This window comes from Topomyia yanbarensis, chromosome 1, assembly GCF_030247195.1.
Source record: "Topomyia yanbarensis strain Yona2022 chromosome 1, ASM3024719v1, whole genome shotgun sequence".
In the NCBI taxonomy this organism is placed as follows: domain Eukaryota; kingdom Metazoa; phylum Arthropoda; class Insecta; order Diptera; family Culicidae; genus Topomyia; species Topomyia yanbarensis.
The window spans coordinates 201,452,248-201,470,104 of NC_080670.1; the positions used below are offsets into that span (position 1 = coordinate 201,452,248).

General features: G+C 41.8%; 1 protein-coding gene across 17 annotated transcripts in view; it reads right to left on the bottom strand.

Annotated features, from left to right (window-relative positions):
* LOC131687977 (zinc finger protein OZF-like) overlaps positions 1–17,857 on the bottom strand; it is a 220,908-nt gene that overhangs the window by 180,359 nt on the left and 22,692 nt on the right. Inside the window, exons 3-4 of one of the 17 annotated variants that reach the window (XM_058972175.1) lie at positions 12,902–14,084; positions 7,025–7,154 (exon numbers count right to left, since the gene is read on the bottom strand). The exons of 14 other annotated variants lie outside the window; for them this stretch is intronic. In XM_058972175.1, coding sequence (XP_058828158.1) covers positions 12,929–14,084 — 1,156 coding nt within the window. In that variant the 3' untranslated portion in view covers positions 7,025–7,154; positions 12,902–12,928. Of the gene's footprint in view, positions 1–5,820; positions 7,155–12,901; positions 14,085–14,536; positions 15,796–17,857 lie in introns of those variants that run through there. 2 more of the 17 variants (XM_058972186.1, XM_058972115.1) reach the window with 2 other exon arrangements.

Here is a 17,857-nt window from a genome sequence, read left to right on the forward strand (position 1 = left end):
CTATTAGAACTTTCGGCTGATATACCAATATTCAATTACTTTGCAAATAAAGCCATTGATTAGGGAAGTAATCAGCTGTACAAGATCGACAAAATCTTTTTCTTATTGCTTCAATCGATAAATAAATTATCTATTAATGTACTAAGTAAGGTTTCAGAGTACAAGTTAAAGTATTGAAGAAGTGAAGAAATCAAGCCTAATTTAATCAAGGAATTTGAGTTTCGATTTAATCTTATCAGTATCATTATTTATGTTCACAATCAAACAAATCCAGGAATACAGAAATGGGTTGCAGTTGATTTTTAAAAATGTCCCATTGGACCAGTTATTCAAAAAGCGGACCAATAACTAAAAGTGCAGATGAAGATTGGGCATGGCAGAAGCTAACACCATGTAAATGCACCGTATAAATGCTAGCTTATAACATAACATAATTTCCCCTCGAGGTGCGGAAAATTTCCCTTCGAAGTACGATGAAATTCCCCTCGCAGTTCGAAGAACTTCTCGTCAATGTTCGCAAAATTTTCCGTTGAAGTTCGAAAAATTTCTTCTCGCAGTTCGAATAACTAAATTTCATCGTACTTCGAAGGGAAATTTTCCGCACCTCGAGGAGAAATTATGTTATGTTATAAGCTAGGATTTATAAGGTGTCGTCAATTTTCGTAAAATTTCCCGTCGAAGATCGAACGCTTTCCCTTGGAGAAAATTTACATTTGTAGTTCCAAGAATTTTTCTTCAACGTTCAAAGAATTTCCCTTCGAAGCTCGAAAATTTCCTCTCGAAGTTAAGAAAAATTCCCTCTTGAAATTCGGTGAAATTTTGAAGTTCTAAGAATTTTCCTTCGAATTACGAAAAATTTTACAACGAGGCGCGAAAAATTTCTCTTCGAAGTTCTTTGAAGTCCTTCGAAGAAAATCTCGCCAAAGTTCGAAGAATTTCCTTCCAAAATTTGAAGAATTTCGTTTCGAAATTCCCAAAAAAATCCCTCGAAGTTTGAAATGTTTCCTCCCGAAGTTCGCAAGACCTCGCGATATTTAAAAAATTCCCCTCGAAGGTGCGAGAACCTCCTCCTGAAGTTCGAAAATTCTCCCATCGAAGTTCGAAGAATTTCTTTCTCAAATTCGAAAAATTTCCCCTCAACGTTCAAAAAATTTCCCCCGAAATTCGAATAATTTCCATTTGATTAGCGAAAAATTTCCTTTCCTAGTTCGCAAAACCTTCGCTCTACGTTTGAAGAATTTCCGGTTAAAGTTCAAAGAATTTCCCCTCGCACTCTCAATAATTTCCTCTCGAAATCCCAAGAACTTCCCATCGAAGTTCTATCAAAATTTGGAAAAATCTTCGAGGTTCGAAGAATTCGAACTGCTTCCCGTGAAGTGCGAAGTGCATTCCCGTGAAGTTCGAAGAACTTCCACTCAAAGTCTGAAGAACTTCTTAAAGTTCAAAAAAAACAATCCCCTCGAAGTTCGAAGAATTTCTCCTCGAAATTCGAAGAATTCCCATTCGAAGTCCGAAAATTCATCTCGGAGCCATACCTACCGTGTCCCGGTCAGCGATGGAAACTGAATTTCTGATAACGCAAAATCAGCAGCGATTTGGACACGACGGGAAGATATCTATTTCAGGAAGTGGCGCAGATGAAGACTTTGTTATCGCCAAAATTGATGCAGTGTTCTTCTGCCGCGGTGGACGATCGATCAATTCACAGAACTGCTTGATAAGCTGACAGAGGAGCTTACTGATCGGAGACCAGTCAGTCGTCGTAGACCGGGAAGGTCGACATCGAGTCATTGACAAGAGCCGCACTTAACAAGGATATCAAGCTCAGTAAGAAAGTCTGCCTAGATGAGCTTCACCGAAATGCCAATTCAAATCCGTGGGGCCTCTAGAGTTGCCATGGCAAAGATATGAGAGGACGAGAGTCGACTCGTAGACGCACTAACGACGTCCGAGTAACCAACGAGGAGCTGATAGCGGTGACAAAAGCCTTGACAGTCGGGAAGGCCCCGGGACCTGGGGTGGTATCGCCAACGTGGCTCTGAAAACAGCAATCCCAACGAACCCGGATATTTCTAGGACCGCGTTGCAAAAGTGTATCGACGATGGTTGCTTCCCCGACATCTGCAAGCTACAAAAGCAGGTAACAATCTGAGCAGGAAAAGTGTACAAAAACCAACAACTCAGGGAACGGGTTTGGGTAATCACCCGACCCGCTAATACAACTAATCTTCACGAAACCTGATTCCTCCCCGGCATTACCTTACGGCATTAATTCGGGATGAGATTTTTTTAAGTGCACAGCACACATTCCTATCCAATTACTTAGTAGTTAGTTCTTTCAGCAGGGTTACAGCACCCATCCTCGACACGTTACCAGTTTTCGACCATCCATAGAACGTCGCAATTTCTTTATGGTAGTAGGAAAGCTAGCTGTGGGTCCAGAATTGGTGCTCTTCTCCTATTAGGACAATCTGGGCGGCAAACTTCAGACTGTATAATTTACTGAGCTCAGTTGTGCCATTTAGTACCACTTCCTCGTTGAGCTTCCGACTTGTTCGCGAACTACTCTAGTCCCCGACGATGAATCTAGCCTACTCCGGCGAAGAGTTCCCCGGCGAGTGAGAAGTTCGAAAGCCAGCCAACCAGCCAGGTGCCGAGGTCAGTTCGGTGATTCCGATAGAGTAGGACATCTGGTTTGCTGGAGCCCCGGCGCGACTGGTGGTGTCTCGTCGCGGTCTACGCAGTCTAGTTCCCTGGCGGTGAATCTGACTGTACGCTGACGGAGAGTTCCCCGGCGAAAGAAGTTCTCGCGATAGCGATTCTTCTTTGGTTTCAGCACCACAACTTCTTGACCGGCGCCATTTAGAGCCACAACTCCTTTAAGCCCTTTAGTTTTCTTCTTGTGCCATTTAGCCATTTACTTCCTTGATAACCCATTCAGCTCCTCGACTTGTTCGCGAACTTACTCGGTCTAGTCCCCGACGATGGACCTGATCTACTCCGACAGAGTTCCCCGGCGAGAAACGTTCTCCCGAAACAGAGCCAAGCAGCTGGGTGCCGAGGTCAGTTCACTGGTGCCCCGATCACCCGCGACTGGTGGCGTCTCTTCGCGGTCTACTCAGTCTAGTCCCTTAGCGGTGAATCTGACTGTACGCTAACGGAGAGTTCCCAGGCGAAAGAAGTTCTCCCAATACCGATTCTTCTTTGGTTTTCGCTATATTTCTATCGGAATAACCGGTGAAGTGCCGTGGTCAGTCTGGCGATTCCGGATGGAGCGTGGCGTCCGGCTCGCTAGAGTTTCGACGACTCATACTTGGTGCTCTGTTGCAGTCTACTCGGCGATAGATCTAGCTTATGCCTGCGGAGAGTTCCCTGGCAGTGATTGCTCTCCCGAAACCGTTGCTCGATGTTCATCACGCCGTTTCCGCTGTAAGACGGTCATGATCTATATCAAAACTATGTTTGCTGCGTTCCACGTCTTTTGTCATTCTGTAGCCTACATTGTCCGGCTTGATGTCCGGTCCTTCCATTTTAAGTAGCTCCCTGCATGTCGCATCAAACCTCGGACATTCAAAGAGCACATCCTCCGGTGTCGACGATCTCCCACTCCGGACACGATGGTGACGTTGCGTACCAGAACCGATGAAGATACTTCCTGAAGCAACAGTTGCTCGGTAGGAGCTGTTTCAGGTAATCTCTCCGTGCTTTCTATTGATACACGTCGACAGGTTTGCATGAGCCGGTAGGTTCACTTTCCTTTCTCCTTATTATCCCATTCCTGTTGCCACGTTGCCATCGAATCGATTCTCATCATCTTCCTCACGTTTCTGACGTTTCATGGATTGTAGCGCTTAGTATCCTCCGCCTAGGGGTGATGCAGATGGGGATCATCTTGGCGATAACACATACTGCCTCCGATACGCAATCGCAACTCGTACGACCACCAGCCGGAACGACCTGTTCAGCTTTTTGGCGGTTCTGCTTGGCCGCACACCAGGCAGAAGCCCCATCTCGCAGTAACGATGACGAAACACTAGATAATAGACCGACATTGCGCAGGTGTAATGAACGTAGTTGTGCTTCAGCGAACGCTTCGATGCAATCGCATGCCCTTCGACGGTGATCTGTATCCGCTGAACCGCTTTACAGTTGTTGACCAACAACACATCCCTAATACCAATTGTGGTTTTATGATAGCTTTATAGCCACTCATAATACTTAGATTGCACTTGTAGTATGCTATAAAACTTCAATTGTTACTTGGGATCCGTCTTATGGTGAGCTATTTGCAGCTTGACCCCCGTTAATTCAGCTCTCGATCGCATCTATTGTCTCCGTTGCCGACACCTCCATTTCTTCTAGTGTCTCACTCATTAGCGTTAGTGACACGTCGTCCACGAAACCCACGATTTTCCCGATTCCCGGGCAGCCGCAGTGTTAAAACCCCATCGTACATCCCGTTCTAAAGAGTTGGACAGATAATGAAGCCCCGGAGAACGCCCGCTGCGACTTGCATTGCTTTCTGCCCTTTTTCTCGTCTCGTACAGCAGTACTCTACTCTGGAAGTAGCTTTTCGGGATCTGGCTCATTAATTTGTGCAGCGCTGCGGCATTGGCCTATACAAGGCTGGACGGCTCGGTGACTTCCCTGACTTTGGCAGCAACAACAGCTTCTATATCTTCAACATTTCGGGAAATCGACATCGTCTAAAGACTTCAGCAGTACCATCCTGAATATGTCCGGGTATGCCAGGATCGCAGCTTTAAGCGCCACGGTCCGGGGGTTTTCTTTGATTTTAGTCACATCGACACTTCTCTAAGCTCGTCGTTAGTAGCTTGCCACTCGGCTGTGTTAACTCCTTCTTCTTCGCCGTACGGTGTCGGTTACCAGGTAGTTGAATCGTGCTTATGGAGACCCTCAACGATTATCTTTAGCTTACCCGGGCATATTTCAGCTGGTGACGACTCAGTTCGCGTCCTCCAGCGATTAGCGTATACTTTTCAGCACAGCTACTTATTGCAAACTGGCTTGCTATACTTGATTTCCCGTTTTAAAACGTCTTTCCCTTCTCGAAATGTTGCTTGCGCTACTCTCTCACTCTCCGACCTTGCTATCTGAGCCCACCTTCTTGCTCTAAGACAAGCAGCGTGTAACGTATTGAGTTACTCATTTAACCGGTAAGCTGCAGGCCGTCTACCGCATGGCTTCAGTTTTCGTGGCATTGTAACGTCACAACCCTTCTTGTTAGTCAGCCGCATCAACGTACTTGATTCCGCTGTTCGCCGAAGTGACTCAACAAAGAGGTCTTTGTTGAAGACTTTCGTCTTCCACTTTAGCTTGCCGGTCGTCTTTCTCCGTGTTGCAGCAGGGTTCCATTGGCCGATGCGGTAGCGAATCGCCTGGTGGTCGCTATGGGAATACTTCTCGCACATATTCGCCGTCAGTCAAGGACTACAGCATGCGGCGAAATATCTCTCGGTATCGATATCCGTTTCGTGAACCAATAAGCGCTTTCAGTTTTGTCACGATACCAGGGGCCATTTAGCTCTTCACTTCGCCGCGATCTACTCGTTGTAGTCCTCGGCGATTGACCTAGCCTCCACAACGAGCCGACAGGTACGTGTCGATGTCTGCCGCCAATTTTCACTATAAGGAAACATTCTCACAAGATAACTTTTGCAAATGAAACTTAGAGTATTCCATTCAAAATATTAGGCATATTTTTGGTGAACATATTCACATACATCTTAATACCGTTCTATCAAAAATAAGTGAAACTCATAAATTATTGTATTCAGTCAGTTGACTCATCTTAACGATTTATTTTGACATCGGAAATTTCCTTGTGAAACAAAAACAGGTTTTATGATTATTGAATTTGGTTTACAATGTACGCAGTTACGAAGTAAAAAGATAAAAAAAATATGGTGATGAAATTTCCACACGACATCGTTGGTCGAAAAGAAATTAACGTTTTAAACCAAGACTGAGTGGCCTCTTTACACTACACTGATTTATCTCGACCGTGTATTTCTTTTATGTGTGTTTGAAGGCTTGATTTCCTTGCATAGCTTTGCCCGCAAATAGGACATTTGAGTCGCATCACGTCAGTGTGAACTTTCAGATGATCCCGCAAGCTCGACACGGTGCCGCAGGCTTTGTCACAGATCGTACATTTGTGCGGTCGATAGTCGTGAATGGTGATTCTATGCCTTTCCAGCACTCTGAGGGTGCGAAATTGTTGGCCACATATAAAGCATTCATGGGACTGTCCCGGCCGATGAACCACACTGTGAACGGTGAGGTTTCTTTGCAGACTAAATTTTGCTCCGCATATGTCACATTCGAACGGTTTTGCGGCTAGGTTTGAGTGACATTTCATGTGCCCTACCAGGCCATTGGAAGCCTTAAACGAAGCACCGCAAACTTCACATTTGTACGGTCGTTCATCCTTGTGACGGCGCATGTGTGAGTTGAGATGATGAATAATTCTGAACTTTTGGTTGCAAATATTACACGAATGCAGACGTTCTTCATTATGACATTTCAGATGCTGATTGAGCAGTCCAATAAAGGAAAATCCCTTACCGCAAATGTCACATTTGTATGGGCGCTCGGTTGTGCTGTGTGTTTCCTTGTGAAACTCAAGCTTAGCTCTTGTACCATATCTTTTACCACAAACATCACAGCTGAATTCGTAATTTTCCTCATGTCTAAACGTATGACTTCTCAGGTACAACTGACTAGCAAAACTTTTACCACAGATGGTACATTTGTGTGGACGCTCGCCCGTATGGGATCTCACGTGGATCGTAAACTTAGCCTTTGAACTGTATCCTTTGCCACAAAAATCGCACTTGTAGTTGTGATTTCCAGTATGCAGTGTCATATGGCAGATCAGAGTGCGTTTACATACGAAACTTTTGCCACATACGTCGCAAGGAAATGGTCGTTCGCCGGTATGCGTCCTTCGGTGTCTTTCGAGTGAGTCCTTCCGCGCAATGGTTTTCCCGCAAATTTCGCACCGGTGGGATGTTCGTATGTGCCGTTCGAAAGTGCTCAGTTTAGCGAATTGTCGATCGCAAATGTCGCATTTGGTGGGCCTTTCGAGACCATCAGTACCATCACCACCATCCGGCTCCTCGTTGGAGTGGCTGGAACAAAAAAGAGAACAATTCGTCGACTATTAGAACTTTCGGCGGAACGACTGTGTTGCAGTTATTTGGAGCATCTTCGAACGTTGTCTTCAGTTTGGATGGATGGAAATCAAAATATTCTATTAATTTCTTTCTGAATACAGTCCTCGGTTAGGGAAGTGACCTGCTTTACAAGATCGACAATTTCTCTTTTCGTATTGGTTCAATCGATAATTAAATTATCTAGCAATATAGGGTGATGAGCCCATTATCGCTATGTTTCTATTATCACGCTACCCATTTGAAGCCGTTGGTTAGAGCAGTGTCTGCCATCTTTGTTTAATGCATTGAGTCGAATGCTAGCGCAACAATAGGGGCACTCGATTCGAGTTTTCGTTGCGCTCAAACACGAGAATTTCACTGTTTTCAGCGCATGTACACACTTAATTTAAATTACTGGGTGCAGTAAAATTTTGCTGGGGTTTTGAACAGCAAACCGTTCGGTAATCAAGTCAGTAAAACAATTTGGTACCGAACTCTCCGCAATCCGTTCTATCCAAACGTCAAAAAACACTGGTCAGTCAGCAGTTTCCTCTGAAAATGGCGACTTGACAGATGATTTGCTGTAACCGTTTTGTAAGTTTTTGACGAGGTTCGGTAACGTTGGTACAATTTTGCCGAACAACCAGTCAGTATTTTACTGGATAATGTTTATGTACCGAAAAAAACAGAAGAGCTGATAAATTCAGCGAAAAATATTGCGGGTTTCAGTAAATTATTCGAAAAATTACTGAAAATCGCCAAAAAATGAAAACTATTCTGCAAATTTTTAAACAATTTGCTGACAGCTCCTTAAAAATATCACTTTACTGAACAAGTCGTCAAAAGAAATTACTGAACAAGTTTGGGCTGGGTTAGTGTGTATGTTATTATCTTGGTACCTATCAACGAAGCAAAGCTGTTGATGCCAATTTGTACGCCTTCCATTGTTTGTAGGCCGAGTAATTAATGAATCAGTGAGGCGCCCTCCTTAGTATGGTGAAAATAAGCACTTCACCCTACCCAATACGAAATCGACTCCAATTTAAGTAATGAAATTGCGTTTCGACTTTGTCTCATCAGAATCCGACACTAACTTAGTGAAAGGGCTTATCAGTTTAACAGAATACACTGAACCAAAAAAAAGATTGCAGGAACAGCGAAAAATATTTGCAGTTCCTAAAATCACATCGCGCTAAGAGAGTTCTTTTTTTAACTATTGACTAAAAGAAAATATATTAGCTACAAAAAGAAACATATATTACACACATCCAAACTGCTTATTATGTTGGACTAGTTGAGCATTAACTAGTGACTGAACAGTGTAATTAAGAAAAAAACCCATCCGTAAGAGATGGGCATCCCTGTTTCTGAATACAGCGAATCCGATCCACATTGGAGAAGAGTGTTAAACGCGATTTTCAAGAACCAGAACGACAGTTCGAGTGAGTTATGAGATAAAACACCCACCTAGTCTGATAATCTTTTACAAATGCCAGTTCATTGTCCCCTCATACATCGATCACCGTGCCCAAGATTAAAATGAATCTTCGACCAGCTAAACCAAGAAACACCAGCAAATTGTCTTGTATTGACGCAATTGATGCGCTCCCACATGGCAGGAGTTGAATTCTCATCCAGCGATAACTTCGCGACAACTTCAGCCAAAAACAGGACTCCTCCTTTCTCCCATAGCTCGGAGACGACAGTAAGGCACGTTTCTTCTTTCTCAATTGTTTGCATTATTTTCAACGGCATCGCTAAAACACGTGCAACCGAACGACAAAAATTTTGCGAACATTGTTTGTTTTCGACCGAAGCTGTCAAACTGTTAAAACCGGGTTGCTGCGATGTTCGCCCCGATAAAACTGCTTGATGATCTGTGAGCGTGATTAGAGTGGTTCTCAGACTTTTTCGTGCCACGGACCCCTTAGAAATCACCCTGGGTTGTACTTCGCGGCCCCCTAGGGGTCCGTGAACCCCTGATTGAGAATCACTGCGCTAGTGGGTTCTATCACATTTACCCGAATGACATTCGCTCGAAAGCTACCCGAATGGACCATTCACCCGAATGTCATTGACCAAAATAGACCACTTGCCCGAATGTTATAAGCCCGAATAGACCACTTGCCCGAATGTCATTAACCCGAATACCGTATTCACTCAAACATTATATAAAACCAAAACCATGCGGCTTATAAAAGCATTTACTATTGTTTCAATTTCAATAATAGAAAAAGGAAATGTCTAATAAGCTAGCAGGCTTCAATCTGCATATCGAATAGCTCTCGCAAACCACAGGCAACAATGTGGAGAATGGATGAAAGATTCAGCACAGTTCCATGTCAATTTGTGCAGCTCTTTACCGTCCACGGAAGCGTTGGCGAAGAATTTTGTCGTCGTTTCGGTCCATTAGTGTATATGCTACATTGAAAACCCGTTTTTATCAGCCCCTGATTTTATCAGATTTTTTACCTTATTTTATCGACCAACCAGTATTATGAGGCTATGTCTAGGGATTTAAGAATATTTTTAGAGCTTCGTTTTATTAAAAAGAAATAGACAAATATGTTTTGCCATTGTCCCCATTTTGTCAACCTAACATAAACAAAGGGGGCTGATAAAAACCGGTCTTCGCTATATTACCGAAAAAGAATGAGATTACATATGATACAGCATTTTGTGCGCTACACCACATAATATTGTATTTCGAGATAGCTGTGATAAACGTTGCTAGAAGAGTTTTCTTGCCTTGGCCTTCTTGCATTATCAAGAGATTCTAACTGCATTCGAAGAAAAGGGATCTTCAATTTAGAAAAATTGTGTCAGTTTTTCATATGTATTGATAGTGGGTGTCCTTGCGAGTACACTCATATCATTTTTAAACTTTAAGGTTGGACAGAGAAAGGGTAAAATTCGCAAACGAAAAAAGCAATTTTTTCCACACCGTATGTCAGATCTTCAGAAAAATCAATCAGCAGTACTGTAACAACATTCTACATACGCTGATTGATTTTTATGAAGACCTGACATACGGTGTGGAAAAAAACTGCTTTTTTCGTTTGCGAATTTGGCGCATTCTCTGTCCAACCTTAAATATTTTTTTCTGACCTTTAAATTAAAAAAAAACCAAATTAAATTCAGCCGACAAACTGACAGTTGTCCTACTGAAAGACGTATCTGCAAATATCTCGTTCGCCTTACTGTTAACTGGGACAGCACCTCACACAGCTAATCTGGTACTTTTGCAATCCGCTAGCAGCTTGCAATCCTAATTTTCATCTGCAAACTATGGTAGATCTGATGAGGCAACCTACAGAGTCGTGCAAGTTGCATGGGTTTGGATGTGTTATTGTCCTAAAAGGAAAAAACTAAAAAATGTTTTTTTTTTTTCAATAGTTTCGAGCTAAGAAATAGAAAAAGGCTTAAGATATTAACTCACAGTACTAATCTGCATCAGAAAATGTCGTAACTCACACACCCCTAAAGATCCCTATTGAGAAAAAGTTGTCCAAAGGTTCTCATCGATGTTTGGATTACATTAGTGAAAATTATATTTTCGGTAGGAAGGAAGCTAACCAAAAAGTTTCTCGAGGGCCATTCTTTCCCCCCGCTTTGTGGTCAGTTTTCGAAAAAATGTGATTTCTAGGACCTCCAATGAAGGCTGGCACAATAAATGGAGCGATTGGTTAAACCGCGGAAATCCTACATTGTATAGTGTGTTAAAGCAGTTTTAAAAATTTAAACATTAAAAAATTCAAAAATATAAAGATTCAAAAATTTAAAAATTCGGACGTTTTACGTACACTGCAAGCGGAACCAATAGCTAAAAGATCTAAAAAAAAAACTCACGAAAGGACCTGAAACTGGAATCACTAGTTAAATCATACAAACCAGGTGATTGACTATTTGATTGGTATAGCTTTAGTGTTAATTTTTTCTTTGTATTCAATGTAATTAAAAAAAGTGTATTTCAGCTTAATAAATTCATTTTTTTTAATTGTTGAGATGATCAATCAAGGATTCTCCCCTGTCCTCGATACAACTACTGCTACACTGATGTAGAAATAAGCCACCCTCTGAATATCTTGACCAAGCATAAGTCTTCGTTAAAAAAAAATAAATCAAATTTGTATTCTGTATTCCTAGTTTTAAGATTGCTGTAATTTTTACTCTTTATTGAAACTCTTGTCCTCCATCTTGTAAATAGAATTGTATCCCTAGTTTTAAGATATCTGTGAAATTTCTCATAAATATTTGCTCCCCCTTTTGTGTACTAAACTATATTGTTAGTTTTAAGATAACTGTAAAATATTTCGTAAAATACTATTACACCCCTCTTGTATACCAAACTGAATCCTATGTTTTAAAAATTTTCATAAGAAAAATCTTTTGACCCTCTCTTGTATATTGAATCTTATTTCTAGTCTTAAGATAGCTGTAAACTTTCTTTTCTTTTGTAAAAAAAAAATATTTCAACATTGTAACCTCCTAGTTTTAAGATATCCAAAATGTAAAGACAAAAGAATTTGGCACTGCCAAGCTAACGCATTTGTGCCTATCAAATAAACGAAATGAATAAAACAAAAAAAAAATAGTAATTTACGGCGATATTGCTTTATTTTCATTCCTCAGAAAAAAAGTTTGACCAGCTCTAGACATAATATTAACTAGAGTAGGCTTGAATTACACTATTGACAACACAATCAAATGAGCTTAATTTCATAATAAAATTATGATAGCTTTCTATAGCGTGGGCCTTACTGATCATGTAGTAGTTCAATGATAGTACTGAAAAAGCGTTTGTGGTATTAATAGTTTTAAACCTTTTTCAAAACCTAATTTGTTACTTGGGAAGGCAACCGACGGAGGGCAAACCGAGCAAAAATCTGCGCTGTATTAGATGAACTAGATGAAGTTGAGATAAAGTGATCAATACGAATACCAAACAATCTGATTCGTGAAAAACGTCTGTTTGGCAGACCAGGGTTTGCGAGATGATCTTATTGTATTTTATAAAACTCGAAAAACAGTTTTAAACGACCGTTAATTCAATTTAAAAACTGCAAAACATTTCGGTGGATAAGAAAGGCCGGTGTCAAAAGAATGCGAAACAACATTGCATGTGTTTGTTTCTGATTTATGTTTTGAAGAGATGAAAATATTTACATACAATTTGACTGTCTTCTTAACTTTAGATGCAGAATGTCTTAATTCCGTTGTTTTAAAAATAAAATGAAGCTCATAAACGACGGTATTCATTCATTCGAATCTAAACGATTTATTTTGACAACAGAAATTGAATGAGGCTACTTTTGCTGCTACTCTTCTTTATGACACGAAAACAGATTCTATCATGGTTGCCTTTGGTTTATAATGGACACAGCTGCACAAGGAACGGCGAAAACATGGTGATGAGATTTACACCCGACATCGATCGTTGAATAGAAATTTATATTTTAGACCCCAACTTGGTGATCCCTTTACATTACAGTAGTGGCCTTAAATATTTTTCGTTCCACGCACCCCTTTCCGAATATTGATTCCCATGATGTACCCCTTTCTGAAAATTGCTCTCCATTATTACCCTGTCAGAAAAAAATTATTTTCAATTGAATGAAAACCATAGTTTTCCAATCAAAAACTTTTTCCTGAGCGCTTTCAGGATGCAACAACATATAAAGACAAATATCCGACAGAAATGTTAGGATCAAAGCTAAACTTACCCCGTATAATTTACCCCCTACAATAGGCTAATTTACCCCTGGGGGTAAATACACACCCGGTTGAATACCACTACATTGCATGAATTCATCTCGAGCGTGTGCTACTTTTACGTGTGCCTGTAGGCTTGATTTCCTTGAATAGCTCCGCTCGCAAATGTGACATTTCAGTCGAATCACATCGGTGTGAACTTTCAGATGTGACCGCAAGTTCGGCATGGTGGCAAAGGTTTTGCCACAAATCGTACACTTGTACGGTCGATAGTTGTGAATGGTAACCCTATGCTTCTCCAGCTCTCTGGAGGTGAGAAACTGTTTATCACATGTAAAGCATTCAGCCGCCTGTCCCTGCCGATGAACATCACTGTGAGCGGTGAGGGTTCCTTGCGCACTGAATTTTGCCCCGCATATGTCACATTCGAACGGTTTTGATGCTAGGTTCAAGTGAACTTTCATGTGCCCTACCAGGTTACTGGCGAACCTGAACGAAGAACCGCAAACTTCACATTTGTATGGTCGCTCGGCAGTGTGACAACGCATGTGTGAGATGAGATGGTGATTAATTCTGAACTCTTTGTTGCAAACATTACACCGATACAGACGTTCGTCGTTATGACATTTCAGATGCTGATTGAGCTGTCCAATAAAGGAAAATCCCTTGTCGCAAATGTTACATTTGAATGGGCGCTCGGTGGTGCTGTGGATTTCCTCGTGAACCGCAAGCTTAGCTCTTGTACCAAATCCTTTGCCACAAAAATCACAGCCGAACTCGTAATTTTCCTCATGTCTTAGCGTATGATTTCTCAGATACAACTGACTAGCAAAACTTTTTCCACATATGTCACATTTGTACGGACGCTCGCCTGTATGGGATCTCATGTGGGTCGTGAACTTAGACTTTGAACTGTAACCTTTGCCGCAAACATCGCACTTGTAGATGTGATTTTCGGTATGCAATCTCATATGATTGCGCAGATAGGATTGGCATGTGAAACATTTGCCACATATTACGCATGAAAACGGTCGTTCGCCGGTATGCATTCTTCTATGTCTTACGTAGACGTATGGTTTCTCAAAGCTTTTCCCACAAATGTCGCACCGGTGAGAAGCTTTTTCGTGGTTAGTGGTTCCCATGTGCCGTTTTTCTAGTTCGCTACCATCACCATCCAGCTCGTGGTCGGAGTGGCTGGAACAAAAAGAGAACAATTCGGCGACTATTAGAACTTTCGGCTGAACGACGGTTACTGCAATTGTGACGAGCATCTTCGAGCGTTGTCTTCCCTTCTAGATGAATGGATGTCAGAATTTTCTATCACTTCGTAAATGCAGCCTTCGGTTAGGGTTAAGTTGTTTAACACACTGCGTTTTTTGCTTTGTCGAATTTATACGTTCAGATGCATTATTCAGGGGTATATAAAATCAAACAAAAAATGCTATGTCATTTGTGGATGTAGTCTTAGACTAATCACGGAGACCCAGGGTTCATAATCCCGTTCTATTGAAAGTAAAATGAAACTCAAAAATGACTGCCTGCCTATTCGCATCATCTTAACAATTTATTTTGACAACGGAAATCAAATGTGACCACTACTGCTACTCTTCATTGTGAATCGAAAACAAGCTTTGTCATTGTTGCATTTATATAGCTTTATTTCAATTACAGGCGTTTATCTTGAGCGTGCACTACTTTGACGTGATCATTAAGACCGGATTTCCTTGCGTAACTCTTCCCACAAATGTGACATTTGTGCCGAATCGCGCCATAGTGAACTTTCAAATGTGACCGCAAGTTCTGCATGGTAGTGGTCGTTATGTCACAGATCGTACATTTGTACGGTCGATCATTGTGAACGGTAACTCTGTGCCTGTTCAGGTCTCTAGAGGCGAGAAATTGTTTGTTACAATTAGGACATTCATGGCACGGTGTCTTCCGATGAACTTTACTGTGAATGCTAAGAGTTCTTTGTTGGCTAAACTTTGCTCCGCATACGTCACATTCGAACGGGTTTGATGCTAGATTTGCGTGAATTTTCATGTGCCCAACCAGTGTAGTAGAAGTCCTAAACGAAGAACCGCAAATTTCACATTTGTATGGCCGTTCATCAGTGTGAGACCGCATGTGTGTGACAAGCAGAAACTTAGTTCTGAACTCTTTGTTGCAAACATTACACCGATGGAGACGTGGGGCATTATGAATCTTCCAATGCTTATTGAGCTGACCAAGGAAAGAGAATCCCTTGCCACAAATGTTACATTTGAAAGGATGTTCCGTCATATGCCTGTCACTGTGATACCGCAGCGTCTGGTTATTGTAGAAGGTTTTGCCACATATGTCACATGCGAGTGGGCGCCCGGTGCTATGCGATTTCCCGTGATTCACAAGGCTGCCTCTTGTAGCAAATCCTTTGCCACAAACATCGCAGCTGAATTCATAATTTTCTGTATGTCTTAGCGTATGATTTCTCAGGATGCACTGGCTAGCAAATTTTTTTCCACATATGTCACATTCGTACGGACGCTCTCCTGCATGGGATTTCATGTGGTCCACAAACTTACACTTTGGACTGTATGCTTTGCCACAAACATCGCACTTGTAGTCGTGATTTCCAGCATTCAATTTCGTATGTCCGTTCAGAGTGCGTTTACAGGCGAAACCTTTGCCACATATTTCGCAACGAAACGGCCGTTCGCCGGTATGCATTCTTCTATGACTTTCGAGTGAGTCCCTCCACTTAAGGGTTTTTCCGCAAATGTCGCACCGGTGGGCTGTATTCTCGGTGTGAGTTCGCATGTGTCTTTTGAAGTTTCCTAGTTTAGTGATTAGTCGATCGCAAATGTCGCATTTGGTGGGCTTTTCGAGACCGGTACCATCGCGATCCGGCTGGTCGTCGGAATGGCTGGAACAAAAAGAGAACAATTCGTCCACAATTAGAACTTTCGGTCAAACAATTTTGCAGTAATTGTGACGAATATCCTCACTCTTTGCACAATGCGATATAGCGTTTCACCACACGGATTGGTACGGCCCGAGAATCACCGCACAGAAGATTGATCGTATATGAGTGGCGGCTACCAGGTGGAAGGAGCACTGTGTTCTTTTTTGACCGAAACACGAATAGCAATTGTATAAATAGAATTAGGAGACGAGACGAGACGAATGAGGAAGATTGATATTTCGATCACGCTATCTACTCAGTATGCTAAGTGTGACAAAAACAGTTCCTTTCATATTGTGACTCGTTGGAAGGACAAAAGAAACTGTTATTTTCCTTCTTGCTGAGATGATCTGTCGAGATGAGTGAGTCGCAGAAGCAAGATGTTGTGCTCCGGCCAAATGCGGAGGTTATAAACTTACGGCCTTTTCGCGTAGGACGCATAAGGCATTCGTAATGTGAAACATTTACTGAAGCTGAAAATGGAGATTATACTGGCGGATGTTGCCTTCACCGAGTTCTACCATGTCAGGCATTGAGTGCTGATAGCGAATCAGCCGAAAACAGTCATTTTGCATAATAACTTGTAGCACGTGATTTCTGTGACACCGCTATAATTAAGATCCTCGTATATATGGACGACGAGAAAATCAATGCTCGACTACAGGAACTGATACCACTTACTTGCACCGGGACCATTAAAAGATGCATATCACATTTGGAAGAAATGGAATTCATTATAAAGGACACATCTGGGAAGTAATTTCCCGTGTTTCAATTGGTGTTTTTGTGGTGAGAATCTAGGAGGACGGACCCATTACATCTTTGCACATTAATAGTCTCCAATACCATTACCTGAACCACAAACAATTGTCAAATTTGCGGATACTATTCAGGAAATATCGACGGCAAAAGCTACGTCAAGTATCTCAAAATTAACAGCCAGCTCCGCCGTTTTTGAAAAAGTCCACACTTGCGATCCGTAAGGGTATAAAACAAGGACGAAGTCAGATGTTCGCGAACATGAACATGGCAGAAACCATGATGATGACACGGAAGTGTACGAGATTGAAATAAACGACCACCAAAACAGGTAACCACGCGCAATTGCAAGTCGCATTAACGTTTTATCATTTTTATTGTTCACGTCATGGAAATAGGGGAACCCGGGGCTATTAAGACAGTGGGGGTAATTCGGACCCTCTCGATTTCTCAGAAAATAGCAAGACTTTCTGACTATCGTACATATCCGTGCAACCGCTATTCTGAAACATTATTTTTGAGAGCTGAATTGGATTCTTTGTTTTTTTGTAGAAAGGAAATACAACGTGTTTCGTTGTTTTGCCATTCTCAAGACAAAAATCATTATAATGGAAAAACCGTGATTAAAGCAACAAATAAAAGTGAAAAAATAACAGGTGAGTGTTTTGGAAACCTTGAGGCTCCTATTTGATGGAATGATTTTTGTTTGGGTGAAAACACAGATATTTTCGAGACGCTCACCACTTTTGTGCGATATCAGCGTACGGCGCTATTCGGACCCCCTATTCCGTCAACCACCGTTCATCGGCTTGCGACTGCGCACACCATTGCACACGCCAAAGCAAAGAAAATATATGGGCCTCCAATCGACAGCTGTGACTTACCAGAATAAGTTTTTGTAAAGCATTTTTTTTGCTTCTTAAAGAGTGTCTCTCATAAATATTTTATAGGTAAACACAATTCCATTGTAAAAAATTAAAGAAAAATGACGATCTGAATTGCCCCGTAGGGAGGTCCGAATTACCCCTACATTGTAAAAGGATGGAAAAATGTAGAGGTTTGCAAATCGTCGCCTAGCGCTGCCATTGGATGGTGTAAATTAACATTTTATGGCATCAAAATGTAGCTGAGGTTTCAAACTGAGGTTTAACCGGTAACCTATTTTCACATCTATCCACCTAAAAGGGCGATTTGTTTAAGTAGGTCCGAATAGTCCCGGGTTCCCCGTATATAAAAGACCCATAGCTTCGTTTAGCTAACGCAT